Here is a 26294-nt window from a genome sequence, read left to right on the forward strand (position 1 = left end):
TATTAAGATGAAATGATTACCGCGACTTCTGTCTCCCACTGGTAAAATGAGGTAAACTTCTATTCGGTGATTCTGCATTTGTATATCTTGTCTCCTTGTCTCCTATTATTAATGTATAAATACATATTATATGTATATCATATGACTATTACATTATATGTATATTACATACATTATAATTATATACTTTAAAATATAATTCGTATTTTTTATATATGTATTTTTTAGTATTTCCCAGCACCAATTACAGCCATATGTACTTAGTGGGTAATCAGTCAATTAGTGTGTACTAAGTAGATCAGTTAATTGATTTTCTGCTTAATCCAGTTATTTGAATAGGTGGTAATTGTAAGGTGATAAGTTAACAATTTTAACTTAACTGATAACAACTCTAGAATAGAATGTGGTAATGAGTATAAAATAAAGATATTCTCCAGTAATTTTTTTTTGAAAGATCACTTTATGAACATGGAGAATTATTCCACTAATCAAGAAAAATAGCCGTCAAAGCATAGCTGCAGGTCAAATACAGGTTACAAAGGTGTTCTATAGGTTAACCCATGACTTCCTTGTCTTTTGAGTACAATGGAAGTATGGTAACTAAATGAAATCTTTCATCCTCTGTTATGCATGAATCATTTCCTTTCTATAACAGACATACCAGTATACACTTCTCATCTGTTAAAAAACATATCCAACTTCTAAATGTTGTTTGCCACTGTTACTGAGATTACAAATGATATCTATGCATTTTTGAGTTGTTTTTTTAAAAAGGCATATAATCTGAAACTTAGTCCCCTTGGTAATTTGACCTGAGAAAATTTATCTCACTGATAGACTTAAATACTTGGTGAGTTTTTTTTTTTGCAAAACTGCATACAGGAAGTGATATTGCCAATTCAGAATTAATTAATCCTTATTGAAAAATGTGGCATTCATCCTTTAGAAAATTCTTTTCTTGATAAAGTTGTAAGAGCTGTAACATGTAAGCAATATTTAGTGACCCCAGAGGAAAGACTGTTAGACTTAAATGTGACTTGGACCTCACCACATGGTGGCAAATGGTTCCTTCCTTTCTAGTTCACTATGTGAAATACTTTATGTGATTATCTGGGTATAATATTAGCCAGGAATAAGAGAGATGTCTTTGTGTGTGTGTGTGTGTGTGTGTGTGTGTGTGTGTGTGTGTTTAGTTACCACTTAATTGTACCTCTGCTATAAGCTGGGCATTCTAGTAGATGAGATATATTCATAATCTCACTTAGTTGATCCTATGAGGTAAGTATCATTATTTCCATTTTACAAATGAAGCAACTAAGTCAAAGAAATTAAGAGACTTTCCTAAGATCATATAGGGAGAAACAGCTAAATAGAGATTCACTCCCAGGACAGTCCATCGCCAAACAGACCCTTTCCCCGGTCAAAAAAAAATCTTGAAAAATCAACACGTTAACTAAAAAGAAATAAAAGGAGAGGGGAATATTGTGCCCTTAATTAAGTCATGTAACATCTCCAGTACTCAGTTTCCTCATCTGAAAATAGGGATGATTATACTACTACATTTCTCCTGGAATTTTTGTGAGAATCAAGTGAGATTATGTTTGGGGCACTTGGCACTAGGCCAGATACAACATTCATGCTCAATAAATTATAGTTGTTAAGATTCCATTTTTTGCCTTTTTTTTGGAAGTTTTAGAAAAAACTTCTCACCTTGTCGTCTTTTAAGACCTGTCAAGATGTCGTTTAGAGCCCAATTTTGTGATTCTGTATGAATTTGGCTGCATTAGTGATATGCAGGTGGCTTATATTAGTTTTATAGGACTGCCACAACAAAATACCAGACTGGATTGCTTAAACAACAAAAGCTTATTTTCTCACAGTTCTGGAGGCTGGAAGTCCAAGATGAAGGTGTCAGCAGGTTTGGTTTCTTCTGAGGGCTCTCTTTTAGGCTTACCTTCTCATGGTTCTCACATGTTTATTTCTCTGTGTGCATGTGCACCCCTGATGTCTCTTTGTGTCCAAATGACTTCTTCTTATAAGGAAAACAGTCAGATTTGATTAGGGCCCACCCTATCTTATCTTATTTTAATTACTTGTTTAAAGGCTCTATCTCCAAATACAGTTAAATTCAGAGATCTTGGGAGTTGCGCTTCAACATGAATTTGGGGGAAAAAAATTCAGCCCATCACCTTGCCATAAGTAAATTCTTTTCCACTGCATTTGGAAATAATTATTTTCAGGAATAGTAACATGAATAGAAAGTATGGTTGAGAAACGTTAAGGTGTGTTCTAACCACTGAAATGCTAAGACTGCAGGATTCTCCATATATGGCCATATATAGTGAGTTCATTTATTGTGCACAGAAAATATTTAAGAGGTCAAGTTTAAGGCTCTATAATTTGATATATAATATAAGAAGAGATATGATATCTGATAATAGACTACAAATATTTTAATACATTAATGTTGAAAATTACCTGTTTATGGCGTTTGTTGAGGAAGGAATCAGGGGACGTTTACTTGTATACCATAGGTGTATGCAAAATCAAATAAAATGTTTAGTAACTGCATCTGTCAGAGTAAAGCTCTATGGCAGGGATTTATAGGGAAACCTAGAGAAGTCTCCTCCCTCAAGGGGCTACTTGATCTTCTTGGGGAAATGCCAGAAATGTCACAAAATGACCTTTTTTAATTGCCAGTTAAATGCTCAACGTAGACAAGGAAGGCTGTGTGTTCGAAGCAGACACAATTGCCTCTAAAGCCTAGAGTTAAGATTTAGAATTTGTAATGGTTAGCTGCCATAATATTGGGAGGAAGAAAAGTGGTATAATTAGAAAAATAGACCCAGAGGTGGTTCACTGCAGCATTGAGGACAAATGAAAGGAGAGAGACCCATGAGGAAGTACTCTGATAGCAGAGTAGTATGGAAAAAGTGCTCTGAGAAATATCAAAGAATCCCACCTATTCATGGTTCGAGACTAAGATGGTGGTATGTTCCACCTTATCACGAATTAAGCAGATCTTTGAAACCTGGAACTGAATTTGACAGTAGCACTGTTGTTAGAATGACTGCAAACAGAATGCCCCTGATTGTAAAACATGGAATTCATCTACCACCAGGTATTCATGAGAGATCCTAACCCATACGTGAAATGCAGGGAAAACCTTCACTTACCAAAGAAAAAATGTCTCCGTTTTTTTACTTCTTCCCAACCCATAAGGAATATTTTGCTTCCTGTGAAACAATGATAATGGCAAATATGATTGAAATGTAATCTGAGAACATTTCTTATTTAAAATGTGTCTTTATTCTTTTAGGCCTCTTTTTCGTGGAAGTTCAGATGTTGATCAACTAGGAAAAATCTTGGAGTAAGTAATAACTATAATTTTACACCAGTGTCCATAGCATTAAAACATTTACAGTGACTTTCCTCTGACATGCATATCATGTGTTTATCTCTTGTCTTTCTTACTTCAAGCAGCTGCTGCAGACAGTGTTACTATTTGTGTGGTGAGTGGAGACATGGTAGAAGTGCTGTTTTATGCAGAGCCCTAACTGCTCTGCTCTGGAAGCTTGTATGTTGCTTGTGTGGATCTTTTTGCTCCTCCTCTTTCTTCATGTGGCTGAGCTCCAGTTCTTTAGTTCAAATACATTTTCTGCTTGTGGTCATTTCAAAAGCACCCACCATCAGAGATGGGACGCCTGGTGACCAAGTACCCATCCTTGTCCAGTGAGCTTCCTGTCCCCATTGAGTATCCTTGGTCACCCAGGTTGGTTCTGCATTGTTTTGTTTTGTTTTCCTGGGCAAAGGATGGTATGCTACACATCTCATTTTTCTTTGGAGCACCAAAATAGAAAATGAGAACCCTAAGTCTTTGGCAAAATAACTCTGCAACTTTAAGAAAGTCATTTAAAACACCTCGTGAAGGGCTTACACAGTGCCTGGCACATAGTAAGCGCTTTAAAAAGTTATCTATTACTGTTATTATTAGAGTTCATCATTAATTATTTAAACTTTTAGTTCCTTAACTTCATCTGAGAAATGAAACTCTGACTTAAATTCTCTATAAGATCCTTTCTTGTGCTCAAATTCTTTGGTTTCAGTTACATCGCTCCTTGATGATTTACATAGTTTCATTCATGTCTGCATGTTCATGCATGTATGCATTCATGTTTCTAGAATGTAACTGGGGCACTTCTTCTCACAAAGCATGCAGTGTGGCATCCTTTTTTGGGTTTTTGGGTTTGAAAGGCCCATCCGAATTGGAGTGGAGTAGGAAAAAAGTGGGAGTTCTAGACCAGAAATAGCCCTGATCTTTGGTCTGTGGCATTTTACAGGAATCCCAGTGATTTTTATGAAATTCGAAGTCTGTAAGACTGCAAAAAAAAAAAAAAAAAAAACCCTAAAGAACAGATTTTCATATCAGCACTGTCTACTCAAGCATGACTACTTGAAACAGTTAATAAAACTGGAACCTGATTTTGTTCTTTTAGTGACTAGAAGCAGCTAGACTTCTGTTAATGCCAGTGCTACTGCTGAGTCAGAACATAGTAGCTTTAAGGCCTGAATAACATTTGCTAGTTTTTTATGCCGGGGGGCTTCCTGGGTCCAGGGCAGCTGATGCTACTGCTCCTACTACTGACCACTCTGTACAGTGGATAAATTCAACACAAAGCCTTCATGTTACCCCTGCTTCTGAATGGCAAGTTCTTTAATCACTCAATGATGAACTCCCATCCATTTTTCCCCATGACTGTTGAATATATTTTGTGTGCATGCGATCATAAAGAGGAAACTAGGGAAAGCAGACATACTGATGACCTTCTGTTAAAAGGAAAGAGAATCTTGACTGAAGTCAGCTTGCCAGGACTTGAAGGCCATCACCTTCTTTCCCTTATTTATACTACCTGACAGTTGTGTCTACCTCCAGCACTGATGTCTGCAATCTTGTTAACATTGTTAGTGCCCCCTTAGTACATGAGGCCAGTGAAATGGACCAGAAGGAACATTTGACCGGCATGTTTGACCTGCTTCCAAAGAAAAGTCAGTTCTACTTTTGGCAAAGTCCTGACAATCGTAGGTTGCCAACAGCAAAGAAGCTGTAGAGTTCTATGGTTTGTGCCTTTAGATTTTACTTTGTGGTTTCTGGCATTGTTTCATCAAAATTATGTTCTGTTCCCTCTGAATGCATTACCTTGCCAGAGAAGAGGGACAATGCTGCACCCTAGTGTCACTGCTGAAGTACTTGAAAAAATATTTCTGTCTCCGCCATCACTGCCATTTATAGATTTTGTGCCCTGTTGGGCTTGCCAGTATAAATGTCAACTTTTAAGGCTTATATTCAGCTGTCCAAATAGTGGAATTAAATGCAAGCATTTTTTTAATGGACGTATCAGAATTTCACAACACATATATGGACCATAAAAGTTCATTCTGGACATGAAACCACATTTTTTTTAAGGAAAGCCATTTTCACATACTGTTTTTTATTTTTTTCTTTGGAGACAAGGTCTTGCCCTGTTGTCCAGGCTGGAGTACAGTGGTGCGATCTTGGCTCACTGAAGCCTTGGCCTCCCGAGCTCAAGTAATCCTCCTATCTAAGCCTCCCAAGTAGCTGGGACTACAGGCACAGGACACCACAACCAGCTAATTTTTATATTTTTTATAGAGATGGAGTTTCACCATGTTACCCAGGCTGGTCTTGAACTCCTGGGGTCAAGTGGTCCGCTTGCCTCGGCCTTCCAAACTGCTGGGATTACAGCCACCCCACCTGGCCCATGTTCACATACTCTTAAAGGGAAAAACATTTCTGTATTTAGGAAGATTTAAGCCCTCAAGTAATAGCAAGTATTAAAAGTGAAACAATAGTTTTAGCCTATGACATCTTAGAGCATTTTTAAGAATGATGTCATAGCTAAATGGAAATAAAATATTGGAATAGAGAGAACGGAACTCACTCTGGACTCTGTGACTGAGCTCGCTATCTGTGACTTTGGCAGTTCATTTTATTCCTCATTCTCAATTTCCCCATCTATAAAATGAGACTAATAACACCTGACTTATATGTCTTAGGAAATTGTTACAGGAATCAGAGGAGGTGATAGACTTAAAGTTTTATATATATAAATTGTTATGTGTTTGTTTAAAATTTTATATAAAATTATATATAGTTATTTGTATATGTACACACATACAAACAGAGATGTGCTGTTTCTCTGAAGGCTTTTGGCATTCAGTTGATCATATACTTGCAAGATGTAATTAGATGTAGATACATTCAAAGCCACAAATACAAAGATTTTAGATATTTCTAGGAGTTATTAATATAATCAATTTCTAGCTGACTGGTGAATATACACAAAAATATTGACACACATAGACCTGAAAACTAAAAAGGAATGAAAGGAAATTTTTAAAGCTCTCTGACAAGCATTCTTCGTTCCCTCCTCTGCCCTGTCCCATTGTATCCAGACACTTACACGTGCATTTCTTTTCATAATTAATAGTGGTATTTTTGATTTTTTTTTTTACTTCTATTGTAGGCTGTACTATTGAACAAATCTATATATTGCTCATTGTCATTTCTATTTATTGCTTCTAGTAAATATGTCCATGAATCTGTCTTTGCCTCAATAATGTAGCTCTCTCAGTATGCCTGATAGAGGCAGAATTACAGTGTCTTCCCCAGACACCCAGGCAGAGCAGCCATGATGACAGGGGTATCTTCCCAGCTGAAGTCTATGGCCTGGGCTCTGTGTAGGTGAGGGAAGGGGAAATAAAGTGCTACAGATCTTGAGACCTGTACCACATCTTCCTGAAATCTGAAAGTACATTCATAAGGACACCTCTTCCTGGGCCTTAGTCCCAACAAGTATAGGCCAAGCAGAAGACCCTAATGTGGGCCAGCACAATTTCTAACTATAGTTAAAATTATTTGTTCCAGTATTTGAATAGCTATGTACCCCGTCCACTAAACTATGATTTTATTTTTGGTTCAGAGTTATACAGTCTGTGTGAGAAAGAAGTCCCTGCATCCTCTGATTTTCTCTGTTCAAACCTACTTACGACCTATATGTAAACTATAAATAATATCTATACAATGTATAAGTTATGTAAGTCCATTGGCCCATTAATTTTTTAAAGAATCTTAAGTTATACATAGATATAAGCAGTTCATATTTTAAGTGTGGTAGTGATGTATTTCCTGTGCATCTTGGACTAATAACATTTTCTAATTATAATAATAGTTGGCAATGTATTGATTGATATTGACTGTGTGTGATGTATATCAGGTGCTGTGCTATGTACTTTAAATTATAAATTTATATATTACTATAAATTTAAATAAAGTATAACTGATCCTCATTACAACTGTAAGTTATCATCATTGTATACATAAAGACACTAAGGGTCATAGATGTTAAGTAATTTGTCCTTACCTGCCAGTAAGTGGCAGGTGCAGGATTTGAACCCAAATCTGCCTATTTCCAAAGCCTGTGCTTATTATCAGTTGCTGTTCTTTCCACATTTCTGATCCCAGAATGGTTTTCAGGGGAAATATAAATAACAGTCTTTTAATTTACTGTTTGCTCACCTTGGAATACCACAGACTTCCTTTTATAAAATCATGTTTGTATAATGCAGGACTAACACATGTTTTAGCCTCATTTTTCCTTCTGATTCTAACGTATATATTTAATATTTAGGGAATTACTCTTTAACCAAAAATGCAACCAAATTGGTATGTTAATAAACCATGTTGGATGAGCATCATAAAATCATGTTAATACTGGGGTGTTCAATCAAAACACAAAAAGCATTCTTGGACATAAAGGAAGATATATACCAGTATGGGTCTCCTCTGAATACAATAAGTCCTGCTTTGTCACTAAGTCAGAGCTTACTGCCTGGTAATATATTTTCTATTTCTACATCATCCCTTACATTTAGTGTCTGCTACCAGAGCAATCTCTTATCTCCTCCCACTGAATTTTACAATTCTTCTGTGAGATTACCCTCTCCCCCATGACCACCATATTGCGGTAGGACAGAGATAAACAGAGACCCTGCCAGTCATAAAATGAAGGTCTCCTGGGACTCTGTCCCCCATGTCTCCCCCTTAGATTTTGCCTTTCTCTGGAAATTGATGAGAAAACAGCTTCTGCATAGTAGCTAATGCTTATGTCCATGTATGGTTCTTTTGTAGCGTAATTGGACTCCCAGGAGAAGAAGACTGGCCTAGAGATGTTGCCCTTCCCAGACAGGCTTTTCATTCAAAATCTGCCCAACCAATTGAGAAGTTTGTAACAGATATCGATGAACTAGGCAAAGACCTACTTCTGGTAAGCTTTCTGATGTCAAGCTCGTCTGCACTGTCCCAGTGAGACACCTGCCCTACCCAGACTGGGTGGTGGGCACAAACATCAGTTCAGTAGCTGCTATAGGCATCACATGCCACAGCCACATGGGGCAGGAGGCAACAGTCCCTCCAGAGGTTTCATTTTCACACTTGTAGCAGCTGGTGGCTTTTGATTCTGGAATGTCTTTCTGATCCACATTTTTTTAAATCTGCCATCTTTGAATGTTTATTTCAATGCAGGTTTAGAAGCCTCTCAATTCACTTTGACATATGTTTCTTTAGAAGTAAATATTATGTTTCCTTTCTTACAGTTTCATGCTACTTTAAGTAATTTGTTTGTTATTTTAATGTGCCTTTTCTTAAACATTCACAACTTTGGGGAGATGTTTTTCCAAAAGAACTATATAGCAATACTTCTTCTAGTTGCTGATTTATTTAATAAGTATTTAGTGTGCCAGGGGACATATAAAATACCTCACTGAAAATAAGGACTTCTGTGCTCTGAGACTCATAATACTCGGCCATATACATAATTTCCTATACTTGGAGGCCAGAACAATAGGTAGAAAAGTGTACCTGTTGGGCTGTTCTTGATGTCTGAAACCCAATGAGTAATGAGTGTCTCCTTTACCTCCTGAATTAACAGCCTTTGATATCTGCTTCTGCCCGTGGGTGAAGCACAGGTCTTCTCCATGTGTCTCATGCTGGGGCCCATGCCAGAGAGGCAGCAGCTCCCTGGGGCATGTTTTTCTCATGATAGAAGGTATCGATGCTCCAGAAGGGCAAGCAGAAATATACAATGCCCCTGAAGGTCCATACTTGGAAGAAGTACCCGCCACTCTGCCTATGTTCCATTGGCCAAAGCAAGTTCCATGCGTAAGACCAACTTGAATGGAGGAAAGAATGCTCCCCCTATGGTGAGAGGGGAGAGAAAAGAGGGAATATGTACTAAAAGTTATCCAATCTACCATAGTATCCAACTCTTGACTAAGTTGTGATTCCAAAAGCTCATTTTATAAGTAAACTATTTGGCAATTAAATTTTCTTGCAGAAACAATATTATTAACACAAGGTTTTTTAATTAACCCTCAACCTGGCAACCTTGTTCCTGAAGTAGAGCAATAATAGAACTTAAACACCTTTTTTTAACCTTATTTCTATAGGACAAAATGTATTAAGACTTCCAACTTGAGATTCTCCCGCACCCCCACATTTGGCTAAGGCGTTCTCCTTCTCTCCGCCCTCTTCCCAGCTTTAAGCCGTCAGTGTAGCTGTGAGGAAAGGGCTTCCTCTCACATAATCCTCTAGAGACATGTCTCTGTATCGTGAATGCATTCCCACAGCTCTTTTCTCTTCTTTCCTATGTCCTGGAGATTAAATGCCACTACCTAATTTTCTCCTTCTTGGACTCTGGGAAGAGAGAACTCAGGCTCAGGAATTTTGCCCCTGCTTTCTGGTCCTTTGGGAATTCAGCCCTTGCAAAGCTTTTCTAGAGATGTTTCTTGCTGTTAGAGACAGTTGGAACCTTTCTACAGACAAGCTCTTTCTTCCACTTGCCCTTTAGCTCTTGATGTTCAGAAGATCCTATAGGGAGGCTAGCAACCATGGACTGATGGGGATCTCAGGATAAGTCAGATTTCAGAGGACCCAAGAATTTGCCTGAAATTACACATAGAACTTTCTGTTTGTATTTGTTTTTCTAGGTCAGTAGCTTTCGGTAGAATATTAGAGAGGTCCCTAATCCAGTTGGAACCTGACTAGGACTGTGAGCAGGAGTCCTATTAATATCATGGTTATGCAGACCTCTTAAGTGGAAGAGGTCTTCCATTAACCATGATAATGTAAAGTCTGTAAATTACATAGAAGACTGGAATGCATAGACATTTCATATACCCAGTTCACTTTAGGATGGAGAAGCCAGTGTGGCTTCCCTGCTCCTTGTGAGCTCCTGTGGCAATGAGGAGGTCTTACTCACCACTAATTAGTGCTTGCCACCTGCTAGGCACCCAGCAGGAGGCATTGATGGAAGGAGAGGAGGAGGATTTGAGTAACAAGATTACCTGAGATAGGGATGGAAATGAGACTGAAATTAGGGACACATTCTAACTAATTTAGGTATGGACAGTTTGGGAATAGAGATTGCTGCTACTGCAAAGGTTTGCCTTTCCCTCCTTTCACCTTCTACCTCAGTAGCTCAGCCAAACTGCCCAAACCACTTGACTAGGACCAGCAGCTTCTTAAGCGCAGGCACCAGCTCATTCACCTTGGTAGCCCTACACTTGAGCTGTCAGCCTGGAATAGAGTTTAGTGACTTGAACTGAATCTAATGGTCCCCTGAGAGACCTACTGCTAGCCATGTGGCAACTTGGTATTAATTAGAAGGAAGATAGCCCTGCCTCTAAGTGGTGTAGCCTTGAGGCAGGATAAGAAGTTACGGTGAAGTCTCCGACTGTAGCACTAAGTTTGCTAGCACTGGAAGAATTACTAAATAAAGTTATATGCATACTTTAATGGCTTAGTGAGAAATCCTGGACAGGAAACAGTCCATAGGCACCCAAAAGGGTCTTCTCCTGAGGGGCATTTTATACATTAGGGATATATATGAGTACTGTCTCTGTATTATTTAGTGTCCCTTTAAATAAATACTCATTCCCACTCTAGATGCGCTTAACATATGACAGTGAATAAAGGGATAACTCTGTAAGTACATTATTTACTTTGATGTGTTGTGTATCAACCAATTATTTTTTTCTTTATTACAGAAGTGTTTGACATTTAACCCAGCCAAAAGAATATCTGCCTACAGTGCCCTGTCTCACCCATACTTCCAGGACCTGGAAAGGTGCAAAGAAAACCTGGATTCCCACCTGCCGCCCAGCCAGAACACCTCGGAGCTGAATACAGCCTGAGGCCTCAGCAGCTGCCTTAAGCTGATCCTGCGGAGAACACTCTTGGTGGCTTATGGGTCCCCCTGAGCAAGCCCTACAGAGCTGTGGAGGATTGCTATCTGGAGGCCTTCCAGCTGCTGTCTTCTGGACAGGCTCTGCTTCTCCAAGGAAACCGCCTAGTTTACTGTTTTGAAATCAATGCAAGAGTGATTGCAGCTTTATGTTCATTTGTTTGTTTGTTTGTCTGTTTGTTTCAAGAACCTGGAAAAATTCCAGAAGAAGAGAAGCTGCTGACCAATTGTGCTGCCATTTGATTTTTCTAACCTTGAATGCTGCCAGTGTGGAGTGGGTAATCCAGGCACAGCTGAGTTATGATGTAATCTCTCTGCAGCTGCCGGGCCTGATTTGGTACTTTTGAGTGTGTGTGCGCCTGTGTGTGTGTGTGTGTGTATGTGAGAGATTCTGTGATCCTTTAAAGTGTTACTTTTTGTAAACGACAAGAATAATTCAATTTTAAAGACTCAAGGTGGTCAGTAAATAACAGGCATTTGTTCACTGAAGGTGATTCATCAAAATAGTCTTCTCAAATTAGAAAGTTAACCCCATGTCCTCAGCATTTCTTTTCTGGCCAAAAGCAGTAAATTTGCTAGCAGTAAAAGATGAAGTTTTATACACACAGCAAAAAGGAGAAAAAATTCTAGTATATTTTAAGAGATGTGCATGCATTCTATTTAGTCTTCAAAATGCTGAATTTACTTGTTGTAAGTCTATTTTAACCTTCTGTATGATATCATGCTTTATCATTTCTTTTGGAAAATAGCCTGTAAGCTTTTTATTACTTGCTATAGATTTAGGGAGTGTACCTCAGATAGATTTAAAAAAAAAAATAGAAAGCCTTTATTTCCTGGTTTGAAATTCCTTTCTTCCCTTTTTTTTTTTTTTTTGGTTGTTTTTGTTGTTTGTTGTTGTTATTTTGTTTTTGTTTTTAGGAATTTGTCAGAAACTCTTTCCTGTTTTGGTTTGGAGAGTAGTTCTCTCTAACTAGAGACAGGAGTGGCCTTGAAATTTTCGTCATCTATTACACTGTACTTTCTGCCACACACTGCCTTGCTGGCAAAGTATCCATCTTGTCTATCTCCCAGCACTTCTGAAATATATTGCTACCATTGTATAACTAATAACAGATTGCTTAAGCTGTTCCCATGCACCACCTGTTTGCTTGCTTTCAATGAACCTTTCATAAATTCGCAGTCTCAGATTATGGTTTATGGCCTTAATTCTGCAAACCTAACAGGGTCACATATGTTCTCTAATGCAGTCCTTCTACCTGGTGTTCACTTTTGTTACCTAAATAATGAGTAGGATCTTGTTTTGTTTTATCACCAGCACACAGATTGCTATAAATTGTTACTTTGTGAATTACATTTTTATAGAAGATATTTTCAGTGTCTTTACCTGAGGGTATGTCTTTATCTATGTTTTAGGGCCATACATTTACTCTATCAAATGATCTTTTCTCCATCCCCCAGGCTGTGCTTGTTTCTAGTGCCTTGTGCTCACTCCTGCTCTCTACAGAGCCAGCCTGGCCTGGGCATTGTAAACAGCTTTTCCTTTTTCTCATACTGTTTTCTCTACAGTCCTTTATATTTCATACCATCTCTGCCTTATAAGTGGTTTAGTGCTCAGTTGGCTCTAGTAACCGGAGGACACAAAGTATCTTTTGGAAAGTTTAGCCACCTGTGCTTTCTAACTCAAAGTGCATGCAACAGTTAGATCATGCAACAGTTAGATCATGTTTAGAGTTAGGATTTTCAAAGAATGGAGGTTGCTGCACTCAGAAAATAATTCAGATGATGTTTATGCATTATTAAGTTGTACTGAATTCTTTGCAGCTTAATGTGATATATGACTATCTTGAACAAGAGAAAAAACTAGGAGATGTTTCTCCTGAAGAGCTTTTGGGGTTGGGAACTATTCTTTTTTAATTGCTATACTACTTAACATTGTTCTAATTCAGTAGCTTGAAGAACAGGAACATTGTTTTCTAGAGCAAGATAATAAAGGAGATGGGCCATACAAATGTTTTCTACTTTCGTTGTGACAACATTGATTGGGTGTTGTCAGTACTATAAATGCTTGAGATATAATGAATCCACAGCATTCAAGGTCAGATCTACTCAAAGTCTCACATGGCAAAGTGAGTTCTGCCTTTCCTTTGATAGAGGGTCAAAATACAAAGACATTTTTGCTAGGGCCTAGAAACTGAATTTAAAAACTCACTGCACTGATTGATCTGAGCTTTTTGGTTAGTATTCATGGCTAGAGTGAACATAGCTTTAGTTTTTGCTGTTGTAAAAGTGTTTTCATAAGTTCACTCAAGAAAAATGCAGCTGTTCTGAACTGGAATTTTTCAGCATTCTTTAGAATTTTAAATGAGTAGAGAGCTCAACTTTTATTCCTAGCATCTGCTTTTGACTCATTTCTAGGCAGTGCTTATAAAGAAAAATTAAAGCACAAACATTCTGGCATTCAATCATTGGCAAATTATCTTCTGATGACACAGAATGAAAGGGCATCTCAGACTCTCTGAACTTTGTAAAAATCTGTCCCCAGTTCTTCCATCGGTGTAGTTGTTGCATTTGAGTGAATACTCTCTTGATTTATGTATTTTATGTCCAGATTCGCCATTTCTGAAATCCAGATCCAACACAAGCAGTCTTGCCGTTAGGGCATTTTGAAGCAGATAGTAGAGTAAGAAGTTAGTGACTACAGCTTATTCTTCTGTAACATATGGTTTCAAACATCTTTGCCAAAAGCTAAGCAGTGGTGAACTGAAAAGGGCATATTGCCCCAAGGTTACACTGAAGCAGCTCATAGCAAGTTAAAATATTGTGACAGATTTGAAATCATGTTTGAATTTCATAGTAGGACCAGTACAAGAATGTCCCTGCTAGTTTCTGTTTGATGTTTAGTTCTGGCGGCTCAGGCATTTTGGGAACTGTTGCACAGGGTGGAGTCAAAACAACCTACATATAAAAAGAGAAAAAGAGAAACTTGTCCATTTAGCTTTCATAAGAAATCCCATGGCAAAGGGTAATAAAAAGGACCTAATCTTAAAAATACAATTTCTAAGCACTTGTAAGAACCCAGTGGGTTGGAGCCTCCCACTTTGTCCCTCCTTTGAAGTGGATGGGAACTCAAGGTGCAAAGAACCTGTTTTGGAAGAAAGCTTGGGGCCATTTCAGCCCCCTGTATTCTCATGATTTTCTCTCAGGAAGCACACACTGTGAATAGCAGACTTTTCATTTAGCCCCAGGTGACTTACTAAAAATAGTTGAAAATTATTCACCTAAGAATAGAATCTCAGCATTGTGTTAAATAAAAATGAAAGCTTTAGAAGGCGCAAGATGTTCCTATCTTAAATAAAGCATGTTTCTTTTCTATAGAGAAATGTATAGTTTGACTCTCCAGTATGTACTATCCATCTTGATGAGAAAACTCTTAAATAGTACCAAACATTTTGAACTTTAAATTATGTATTTAAAGTGAGTGTTTAAGAAACTGTAGCTGCTTCTTTTAAAAGTGGTGCCTATTAAAGTCAGTAATGGCCATTATTGTTCCATTGTGGAAATTAAATTATGTAAGCTTCCTAATATCATAAACATAAGAAAATTCTTCTGTCTAAAATATTGCTTTTCTTTTAAGTGACAATTTGACTATTCTTATAATAAGCACATGAGAGTGTGTTACATTTTCCAAAAGCAGGCTTTAATTGCATAGTTGAGTCTAGGAAAAAATAATGTTAAAAGTTAATATGCCACCATAATTACTTAATTATGTTAGTATAGAAACTACAGAATATTTACCTTGGAAAGAAAATATTGGAATGTTATTATAAACTCTTAGATATTTATATAATTCAAAAGAATGCACGTTTCACATTGTGACAGATAAAGATGTATGATTTCTAAGGCTTTAAAAATTATTCATAAAACAGTGGGCAATAGATAAAGGAAATTCTGGAGAAAATGAAGGTATTTAAAGGGTAGTTTCAAAGCTATATATGTTTTGAAGGATATATTCTTTATGAACAAATATATTGTAAGAATTTATACTAAGGTCATCTGGCAACTGTGGGATTAATATGGTCAAAAACAAATGTTATGGAGAAGCTGTCCCAAGCAAACTAAATTATCTGTACTTTTTTTCTCATTTCAAGGGGAGAGGCAACCACCTGAAGCAATACTTCTTACACATGCCTAAGAATGTTCCTTGAAAAAATAAAAATAAATTTTTAAAAGGCATGTGTTTCCTATGCCACCAATACTTTTGAAAAATTGTGAACCTTACCCAAAACCATTTATCATGTCCATTAAGTATATTTGGGTATATAATTAGGAAGATATTTACATGTTCCTTCTCCACAGTGGAAAAACTTATTGAGGCTACCAAAGTGTGCCAAGAAATGTAAGTCCTTAGAGTAATTAGAAATGCTGTTTTCCTCAAAAGCATGAGAAACTACCATTTTCATTTCTTATTTACTCCTTTTCTATATCAATGCAATTCACATCCCAATTTTAATACATCCCTGTATCTCAAGCATTTCTATCTTGTACTTTTTCAGAAAATAAACCAAAAATAATCCTTTGGCCTCTCTATCTTCTGACCTTTGTAAGCAACAGAAATGTAAAAACAGAAGAGGTCCAATTTTTACATGTTTTTTCTCAAGTAGCCTTTCTGGGGATTTTTGTTTTCTTAATGAAGTACCAATCAGCTTTTCAAAATGTTTTCTATTTCTTAGCATTTCCAGGAAGTGATAACGTTTAGATAAATGAGTAGAAGTGGACTTCCTTCAACATATTGTTACCTTGTCTAGCCTTAGGAAGAAAACAAGAGCCACCTGAAAATAAATATAGGCTCTTTTCGAGCATCTGCTGAAATACTATTAAAGCAATTTGAAGTTAATATGGTAGGAAAGGAAGGTGACTTTTCTTGCAAAAGTCTTTCTAAACATTCACACTGTCCTAAGAGATGAGCTTTCTTGTTTTATTCCAGTATATTCCACAAGGTGGCACTTTTAGAGAAAAACAAATCTGATGAAGACTAAAGAGGTACTTCTAAAAGAGATATCATTCTAACTTTATTTTTCTGCGCATATTTAACTCTTTCCTAGCACTTGTTTTTTGGGATGATTAATAGTCTTTATAATGTTCTGTAACTTCAATATTTTACTTGTTACCTAGGTTCTGAACAATTGTCTGCAAATAAATTGTGCTTAAGGATGGATAATACACCCATTTTGATCATTTAAGTAAAGAAAGCCTAGTCATTCATTTAGTCAAGAAAAAATTTTTGAAGTACCCAATTACCTTACTTTTCTAGATTAAAACAGGCTTATTTACTAAAAAGGCAGTCCTCATCTGTGAACAGGATAGTTTCATTAGAAGTATAAAACTCCTTTAGTGGCCCCAGTTAAAACACTCATACCCTCTCTGCTGCTTTCAAATTCCCTAGCATGGTGGCCTTTCAACATTGATTAAATTTTAAAATCCTAATTTAAAGATCAGGTGAGCAAAATGAGTAGCACATCAGTAATTCAGTAGACAAAACTTTTGTCTGAAAAATTGCTATATTGAAACAGAGCCCTAAAATACCAAAAGACCAGGTAATTTTAACATTTGTGGAATCACAAATGTAAATTCATAAGAAGCTCTAATTTAAAAAAAAAAAAAAGTCTTAAATATATGAGCATAACAACTTAGGAGTGTATCTACATACTTAACTTTTGAAGTTTTTTGGCAACTTTATATTTTTTAAATTCACAAGTCTACTTAAAGACTTCTTATACCCCAAATTATTAAGTTAATTTTAGAGGTCACCTTCCTCACAACAGTGTCACTTGAAATTTAGTAGGGAAGGATATTGCAGTATTTTTCAGTTTCCTTAGCACAGCACCACAGAAAGCAGCTTATTCCTTTTGAGTGGCAGACACTCGACGGTGCCTGCCCAACTTTGCTCCTGAGTGGCAAGCAGATGAGTCTCAGTAATTCATACTGAACCAAAATGCCACATACACTAGGGGCAGTCAGAAACTGGCTGAGAAATCCCCCGCCTCATTCGCCCCTCTGCTCCCAGGAACTAGAGTCCAGTTAAAGCCCCTATGCGAAAGGCCGAATTCCACCCCAGGGTTTGTTATCACAGTGGCCAGTCTGAACCCTATTTGCTCGTGCTCAAAACTTGACTCCCACTTGAAAGCCTTCCGGGTTCGCTGCCTCGTTGCCCCGCCCCTTTGGCAGGAGAGTGGCAGTGGGCGTGGCCTGGCTGGGGCCCCGCCTCCCGCTCACCTGCAGGTGCCTGAAATTATGTGCGGCCCCGCGGGCTGCTTTCCGAGGTCAGAGTGCCCTGCTGCTGTCTCAGAGGCATCTGTTCTGCAAATCTTAGGAAGAAAAATGTCCCTAGAAGCAAACGGGTGTCTTCTGTGCATGAATAAGTACAACACAATTCTCCGAAAGTTCGGGTAAAAAGAGATGCGGTAGCAGCTGCCCTGTGTGAAGCTGTCTACCCCGCATCTCTCAGGCGCTAAGCTCAGTTTTTGTTTTTGTTTTTGTTTTTGTTTTTTTAAAGAAAAGATGTATAATTGCAGGAAATTTTTTTTTATTTTTTTATTTTCCATCATTCTACATATGTGATGGTGAAAGATATGCCTGGAAAAGTTTTGTTTTGAAAAGTTTATTTTCTGCTTCGTCTTCAGTTGGCAAAAGCTCCCAATTCTTAACTTCCAATTTCTTTTCTCTCTTTTTCTTTGTTAGGTAATTAAAGGTATGTAAACAAATTATCTCATGTAGCAGGGGAGTTTCATGTTGAGAGGAATCTTCTGTGTGAGTTGTTTGGTCACACAAATAACCCTTTCTCAATTTTAGGAGTTTGGATTGTCAAATGTAGGTTTTTCTCAAAGGCGGCATATAGCTACATATTGACTGCCAAGAACTATGACTGTAGCACTAATCAGCAAACATAGAGCCACACAATTATTTAATTTCTAACTCTCTGTGGTTCCTATAAAAGTTCCGTTGATGTGCTTAGGTTAAAGTTCTGAAGATACCCGTTGTACCCTTACTTGAAAGTTTCTAATCTTAAGTTTTATGAAATGCAATAATATGTATCAGCTAGCAATATTTCTGTGATCACCAACAACTCTCAGTTTGACCTTAAAGTCTGAATAATAAAACAAATCCCAGCAGTAATACATTTCTTGAACCTCCCAGTGCATGATATATCTTTCATTCTGATCCTGTGTTTGCAAAAATATACACATGTATATCAGTTCCTCATTTTTTATTCATTTGTTTTCCTATTACCTGTAGTAAATATATTAGTTAGTACATGGAATTTATAGCATCAGCTACCCCCAGGAACAGCACCTGACAGGCGGGGAATTTTTTTTCAAGTTGTTCTACATTTGCATAAATTATTTCTATTATTATTCATGTATATTATTTATTTCTGAATCACACTAGTCCTGTGAAAGTACAGCTGAAGGCAGAAAGTGTTAGGACTTTGCATCTAATGTTCATTATCATGGTATTGATGGACCTAAGAAAATAAAGATTAGACTAAGCCCCCAAATCAGCTGCATGCATTTGTAACATGATTAGTAGATTTGAATATATAGATGTAGTATTTTGGGTATCTAGGTGTTTTATCATTATGTAAAGGAATTAAAGTAAAGGACTTTGTAGTTGTTTTTATTAAATATGCATATAGTAGAGTGCGAAAATATAGCAAAAATAAAAACTAAAGGTAGAAAAGCATTTTAGATATGCCTTAATTTAGGAACTGTGCCAGGTGGCCCTCGAAATAGATGCCAGGCAGAGACCGGTGCCTGGGTGGTGCCTCCTCTTGTCTGCCCTCATGAAGAAGCTTCCCTCACGTGATGTAGTGCCCTCGTAGGTGTCATGTGGAGTAGTGGGAACAGGCAGTACTGTTGAGAGGAGAGCAGTGTGAGAGTTTTTCTGTAGAAGCAGAACTGTCAGCTTGTGCCTTGAGGCTTCCAGAACGTGTCAGATGGAGAAGTCCAAGTTTCCATGCTTCAGGCAACTTGGCTGTGTACAGAAGCAATCCAGTGTGGTAATAAAAAGCAAGGATTGCCTGTATAATTTATTATAAAATTAAAGGGATTTTAACAACCAACAATTCCCAACACCTCAAAAGCTTGTTGCATTTTTTGGTATTTGAGGTTTTTATCTGAAGGTTAAAGGGCAAGTGTTTGGTATAGAAGAGCAGTATGTGTTAAGAAAAGAAAAATATTGGTTCCCATAGAGTGCAAATTAGAACTAGAGCGTTTTATAGGATTATCATTTTGAGATGTGTTAAAGTAGGTTTTCACTGTAAAATGTATTAGTGTTTCTGCATTGCCATAGGGCCTGGTTAAAACTTTCTCTTAGGTTTCAGGAAGACTGTCACACACAGTAAGCTTTTTTCCTTCTGACTTATAATAGAAAATGTTTTGAAACTAAAAAAAAAAAAAATCTAATTTGGAAATTTGACTTGTTAGTTTCTGTGTTTGAAATCATGGTTCTAGAAATGTAGAAATTGTGTATATCAGATACTCATCTAGGCTGTGTGAACCAGCCCAAGATGACCAACATCCCCACACCTCTACATCTCTGTCCCCTGTATCTCTTCCTCTCTACCACTAAAGTGTTCCCTGCTACCATCCTGGCTTGTCCACATGGTGCTCTCCATCCTCCTCCACATCATGGACCATAGGTGTGCCTGTCTAGGCCTGGCCACCACTCCCAACTTGACCTAGCCACATTCATCTAGAGATGGTTCCTGATGCTGGGCACAGACTGTGCTCATGGCACCCATTAGAAATGCCTCTAGCATCTTTGTATGCATCTTGATTTTTAAACCAAGTCATTGTACAGAGCATTCAGTTTTGGCTGTGGTACCAAGAGAAAAACTAATCAAGAATATAAACCACATTCCAGGCTGCTGTTTTCTCTCCATCTACAGGCCACACTTTTACTGTATTTCTTCATACTTGAAATTCATTCTGCTATTTTCATATCAGGGTACAGACTTATAAGGGTGCATGTTCCTTAAAGGTGCATAATTATTCTCATTCCGTTTGCTTATATTGCTACAGAATGCTCTGTTTTTGGTGCTTTGAGTTCTGCAGACCCAAGAAGCAGTGTGGAAATTCACTGCCTGGGACACAGTCTTATAAGAATGTTGGCAGGTGACTTGGTATCAGATATTGCTTCTTCTCTTTTCTCTGTACACAAGATTGAGAGTTACCACACTGGCCTGTCAGGTCCACCCTGTGGGTGCAGCACAGCTCTCTGAAAGCAAGAACCTTCCTACCTATTCTAACGTTTTTGCCCTCTAAGAAAAATAGCCTCAGGTATGGTATAGACTTAGCAAGAGGGGAAGGGCTGTCTCACTCTAGCAACCATCCCTCCATTCCACACAGAAAGCCCTCTTGAAGCAAAAGAAGAAGAAAGAAAGAAAGCTTATCTCTAAGGCTACTGTCTTCAGAATGCTCTGAGCTGAATGCTCTTCCTCCCTTCCCAAGAGGCAGATGAAAATACAGGCCTAATCTAGACCCTTCCTATCTGAGGAGAAGAATAGAAAAGTAGGGTAAATATGTAATGTAAAATATGTCATTCAAGGACCACCAAAACTTTCATTAAGTACCCTATCATTAAAAATCTGGTTTTAAAAGTAGCTCAAGTAAGGGATGCTTTGTGACCCAGGGTTACTGAAGTCAGATAGCCATTCTTGCCTGCCCCTTACTCTGACTTATTGGGAAAGGGAGAACTGCAGTGGTGTTTCTGTTGCAGTGGCAGAGGTAACATGTCAGAAAATTCAGAGGGTTGCCTACCAATAATCCTTTGGAAACTGGATGTCTTACTGGGTGCTAGAATGAAAATGTAGGTATTTATTGTCAGAAGATGAAGTTCATTGTTTTTTTCAAAATTGGTGTTGCAATATCACTGTCCAATGTGTTCACTTATGTGAAAGCTAAATTGAATGAAGCAAAAAGAGAAAATAGTTTGTATATTTGTCATACCTTTTGTATTTCTTACAATAAAAATATTGGTAGCAAATAAAAATAATAAAAACAATAACTTTAAACTGCTTTCTGGAGATGAATTACTCTCCTGGCTATTTTCTTTTTTACTTTAATGTAAAATGAGTATAACTGTAGTGAGTAAAATTCATTAAATTCCAAGTTTTAGCAGAATGTGTTTTGTTCTTTTTTTTTTTTTTTTTTTTTTTTTTTTTTTTTTTTGGTGCTTCTTATTTGCAACCTGGCCATGTGGTAGAAAGAATGTGTTTTAAAGTTTTACTTTAAAATATTCCTTTTCAGGCTTCTAGTGTTTAAAAAGTAAATAACAGCTAAGTGAGCTTAGAACTCATTCAACAATTGGCCGGGCACGGTGGCTCATGCCTTTAATCCCAGTACTTTGGGAGGCCGAGGCAGGCAGATCACCAGAGGTCAGGAGTTCAAGACTAGACTGGCCAACATGGTGAAACCCTGTCTCTACTAAAAATACATGAAAACTAGCTGGGCATGGTGGCACGCGCCTGTAATCCCAGCTACTCAGGAGGCTGAGGCAGGAGAATCGCTTGAACCTGGGAAGTGGAGGTTGCAGTGAGCTGAGATCGCGCCACTGCACTCCTGCCTAAGCAACAGAGCAAGACCCCATCTCAAAAAAAAAACAACTCATTCAACAATCATGCGTTGCTTAATGACTGAGCTACAGTCTGAGAGATACGTTGTTAGGGGATTTCATCATTGTAAGAACATCATAGAGTGTACTTACACAAATACACACCTAGACTAGATGGTGTAGCCTAAGCCTCCTAGGCTACAAACCTGTATAGTATTGAATACTGTAGGCAATTGTAACACATTGGTAAGTATTCATGTATCTAAACATAGAAAATGTACAGTCAAAATATGGTATAAAAGATAAAAAATGGTACACCTGCAAAGGGCACTTACTATGAATGGAGCTTTCAGGACTGGAAGTTTCTCAGGATAAGTCAGTGAGTGGTGAGTGAATGTGAAGGCCTAGGACATTACACTACTGTAGACTTTACTGTACACTTAGGTCACACTAAATTTATTTTAAATTTTTTCTTCAATAATAAATTAACCTTGGCTTACTGTAAATTTCTTAGTTTATAAACTTTAATTTTTTTAACTTTTTGACTTTTTTTTTTTTTTTTTGAGACAGGGTCTCACTCTGTCACCTAGGCTGGAGTGCAGTGGCACAATCATGGCTCACTGCAGCCTCCACCTCCCAGGCTCAACCTATCCTCCCACTTCAGTCCCCTACCCCCAAGTAGCTGGGATTTCAGGGGCATGATTGACTCTTTTATAATAACACTATTTTTAAACACAAACACATTGCACAGCTATACAAAAATATTTTCTTTATAAGATTTTTTCTATTTTTAATTTTTTTTTTTTTTTTTGCTTTTTAAACTGTTTCATTAAAAACTAACATGCAAACACACATATTAGCCTAGGCCTACGCAGGGTCAGGGTTATCAATATTGTCTTCTACCTCCATATCTTGTCCCACGGGAAGGACTTCAGGGTCAATAACACACATGGAGCTGTCATCTCCTGTGATAGTGCCTTCTGAAATACTTCCTGAAGGACATGCCTCGGGCTATTTTACAGTTAACTTTTTTTATAAGTAGGCGTACACTCTGTAGCAACGATTAAAAGTATAGTATAGTAAATACATAAATCAGTAACAGCCATTTATCATTATCACAAATGTGAGTAATGTGTTACACTGTGACATCACTAGGCAATAGGAATTTTTCAGCTCCATTATAATCTTACCAGACCACCATTATATATTCAGTTCATCATTATGCAGTGCATGACTGTATTTATTGAACCCTCATTAGTTGACTATGCTAAGCACTGAAGTTACAAAAATGAGTAAGGCAATGGACAGTCCTTTGAGGAGCTTACAGGAAAGAGAAGGGGCTGTGAAAAAGGTCTGTGTAACTAATTGCTAATCACCTGGAGATGAGCAAATGTTTCACATTGGAAATCATGCTTGAGGGGACTCAAAAACAAAGAGCAATGATTTCCAGTTTCATGAGGAGAAATACTTTGCCCGTGTAGAGGCCTGTAGTTTTATGAAAGAGCAGGCAGGGATGGTGAGGAGGCTGGTGAGACTGTGCCTGGGACAGTGGCCTTCAAATATCTGGATCATAACCTAGAGAAAGAAATAGAATCTGACAGCATGAGCTGGTACACACATGCATACACATACACACATACATATATGCTGGATCATCTTCTTTGAAGCTGTGTACAAACAGCTCCTTTGGTTATCTCTGGTATTTGGTACTCACTTAGGACCACATTGCATTAAAAAAGCCTAGTAGCCTTTTGCCATTGATTTTACCCTCTGGAGTGTCATCCCAATTTACATTTCCTGTTGTCTAGGGAAGAACTCCTTATGTGGATGGCTCCCAGAAGGCCATATTTGTTCAAACTTACATTTTACAAAATGATGCTGTGGTCCACACGTTCTCTTTTCTGTTTTGTTATCTACTACTCTGAAAATAACTAGTGACTAAAGCTGATTTCACAATCACATGAATAGGCCATGACTTACAGTTTGAAAATTAGTGATAAAAGAGGTGGGTATGTGAAGGAGAGTCAGGAGCTAAGGTCGTATAGGCCATGTAAAGGAGCTTGGAACCACAGAAGGACTTTAAAGAAGGAGATTATTTCTGCTAATTTTTGTTCAACTATGTATGTACTGGAGGCAGAGGGAGGAAGAGATCAAGCAGCTCCTGAGATACTACACAATAAACCAAAAGGGGGATCATCGTCACTGATACATCTATTCCTCTCTTCGTATATAATATCAGGTATACTGTATTTAAATTGGACTTCCAGAATTCCCTAAAAGCTCCCATTAGGACTTGCCTTTATTTTTTTATAGGTCCTAAATTGCATTTAAATTTTATTTATTTATTTATTTTTGAGGCAGGATCTTACTCTGCATGTAGGCTAAAGTGCAATGGCCCAATCTCGCCCCCCAAGTATCTGGGACTACAGGCATGCACCACCACTCCTGGCTAATTATTATTATTATTATTTGTAGAGACAGGGTCTCACTATGTTGCCTAGGCTGGTCTCAAACTCTTGGGCTCAGGTGATCCTCCTGCCCTGGCCTCCCAAAGTGCTAGCATGAGCTACCATGCCCAGGAGGCTGGTGAGACTGTGCCTGGGACAGTGGCCCTCAAATATCTGGATCATAACCATTTAGATTTTTAAACTTTAAATTTAAAATTTTAAAACTCTTTAAAAAATATTCATGAGGTAATATAAAGGGTCAAGAATTTGATCTTTATTAAGATACCGAAAACTTGTGGTTTATAAAGGGGTCAGTCATAATGATACATGTTTCCACAAACCATAGGCATCTACAACCAGGTTTGATTGGACCATTTTCTTTATTTTTTATTTTATTTATTTATTTATTTATTTTTGAGATGGAATTTTGCTCTTATTGCTTAGGCTGGAGTGAAGTGGCGTGATCTCAGCTCACTGCAACTTCCGCCTCCCAGGTACAAATAATTCTCCTGTCTCAGCCTCCCAAGTAGCTCGGATTACAGGCCTGCACCACCACACCCGGCTAATTTTTTGTGTATTTAGTAGAGATTGGGTTTCACCATGTTAGTCAGGCTGGTTGCAAACTCCTAACCTCAGGTAATCCACTCCCCTCAGCCTCCCAAAGTGCTGGGATTACAGGCTTGCGGCACCGCGCCCGGCCTACTGGACCATTTTTTTTTTTTTTTTTTTTTTTGAAGCTATGTATGAACAGCTCCTTCAGTTATCTCTGTATTACTCTCAGAACCTACTATACATTACATTAAGAACCTAGTAGCTGTTTGCCGCTGATTTTGCCCTTTGGAAGGTGAGCCCAATTTGCACCTCCTGTTCTGTAGGGAAACACTCTTAATGGTAGGGATGGGTCCCAGGAGGCCATGTTCGCTCTGCAATGTGGTGAAACCCAGTCTCTACTAAAAATACAAAAATTAGCCAGGCATGGTGGTGCATGTTTGTAATCTCAGCTGCTAGGGAGATTGAGGCAGGAGGATCACTTCAACCCGGGGGCAGAGGCTGCAGTGAGCTGAGATCACAGCACTGTATTCCAGCCTGGGCGACAGAGTGAGACTGTGGAATAGAATGCAAAATTCAGATTCTTAAGGCAATTTATTTCTACTTTTACAGATTTATTTTTAAATAAACCCATTTTTATAAAAATGAAAAAAATACAGATAACTTCAAAGATATTATTTGACTTTAATAACTGCATTGGAGGATACCACTAGATGCCCCTTGATACAATTCCCTCTCCTGTGGAAAATTTTGAGAAGCACCACAGCAGCCAAGAGAACACATTGGCACTTGTTTGGAATGGAGTCTATTGTTCTAAATGCTGTACCTCCTCTGGTCTCCAGGATTCTTCATTTGAAAATGACATCTATTCTGTGATAAAGAAAGTCAAGTTTACCCATATTCACTGGATGTCTACAACTGGTCTCAGCTTTCAAAGAGCACCCTACACAAGGAGGCAGAAGCATCAAGAGGCACCCAGTAGTTCATTGGTTCAACAGTGATGGTTTGTAATAATAGACGCTCCCTCCTGCTATTGTGTATCACAATGCTCCTGGATTGCATTGTGATACAGTGTTATTTAACTGTGGGTGCAGCAAAAATAGTGCCCTGGAGGAGAAGGGAAGCAATTGACATCCAGTGAACTCCCCAAGTGCCAATTTGGTACATGCCATACAAACTATCTTATTTCATGAAGTCATTCTTACCTCCAAAGTGAGAATAAGTAGATGGTGTGGTCAGCCCCAAAAAGTTCTGAAATAAAGTTGTACATAAACACATAGGAAAGAAATACCAGTGCATGCTCTAGGGTCTAGTGGTGCCTAAACAGAGTAGAGGTTCAATAGTATTGAATGGATTAGTGATGAAT

The 26294-nt window shown here is 38.0% G+C and overlaps 1 protein-coding gene across 6 annotated transcripts in view; it reads left to right on the forward strand.

Moving 5' to 3' along the window:
* The window catches only part of CDK6 (cyclin dependent kinase 6), a 236180-nt gene extending 214690 nt beyond the window's left edge, over positions 1 to 21490 (forward strand). For 5 of the 6 annotated variants that reach the window (XM_002818213.4, XM_063726082.1, XM_009243017.4 and 2 more), the window contains 3 exons: positions 3320 to 3370; positions 8210 to 8345; positions 11125 to 21490. In XM_002818213.4, the coding sequence (XP_002818259.1) occupies positions 3320 to 3370; positions 8210 to 8345; positions 11125 to 11271 (334 nt within the window). In that variant the 3' untranslated portion in view covers positions 11272 to 21490. Of the gene's footprint in view, positions 1 to 3319; positions 3371 to 8209; positions 8346 to 9008; positions 9280 to 11124 lie in introns of all 6 variants that reach the window. The other variant, XR_008527105.2, reaches the window with a different exon arrangement.
* The last annotated feature ends 4804 nt before the right edge of the window (positions 21491 to 26294 follow it).

Source organism: Pongo abelii, chromosome 6 (assembly GCF_028885655.2).
Source record: "Pongo abelii isolate AG06213 chromosome 6, NHGRI_mPonAbe1-v2.0_pri, whole genome shotgun sequence".
In the NCBI taxonomy this organism is placed as follows: Eukaryota; Metazoa; Chordata; class Mammalia; order Primates; family Hominidae; genus Pongo; species Pongo abelii.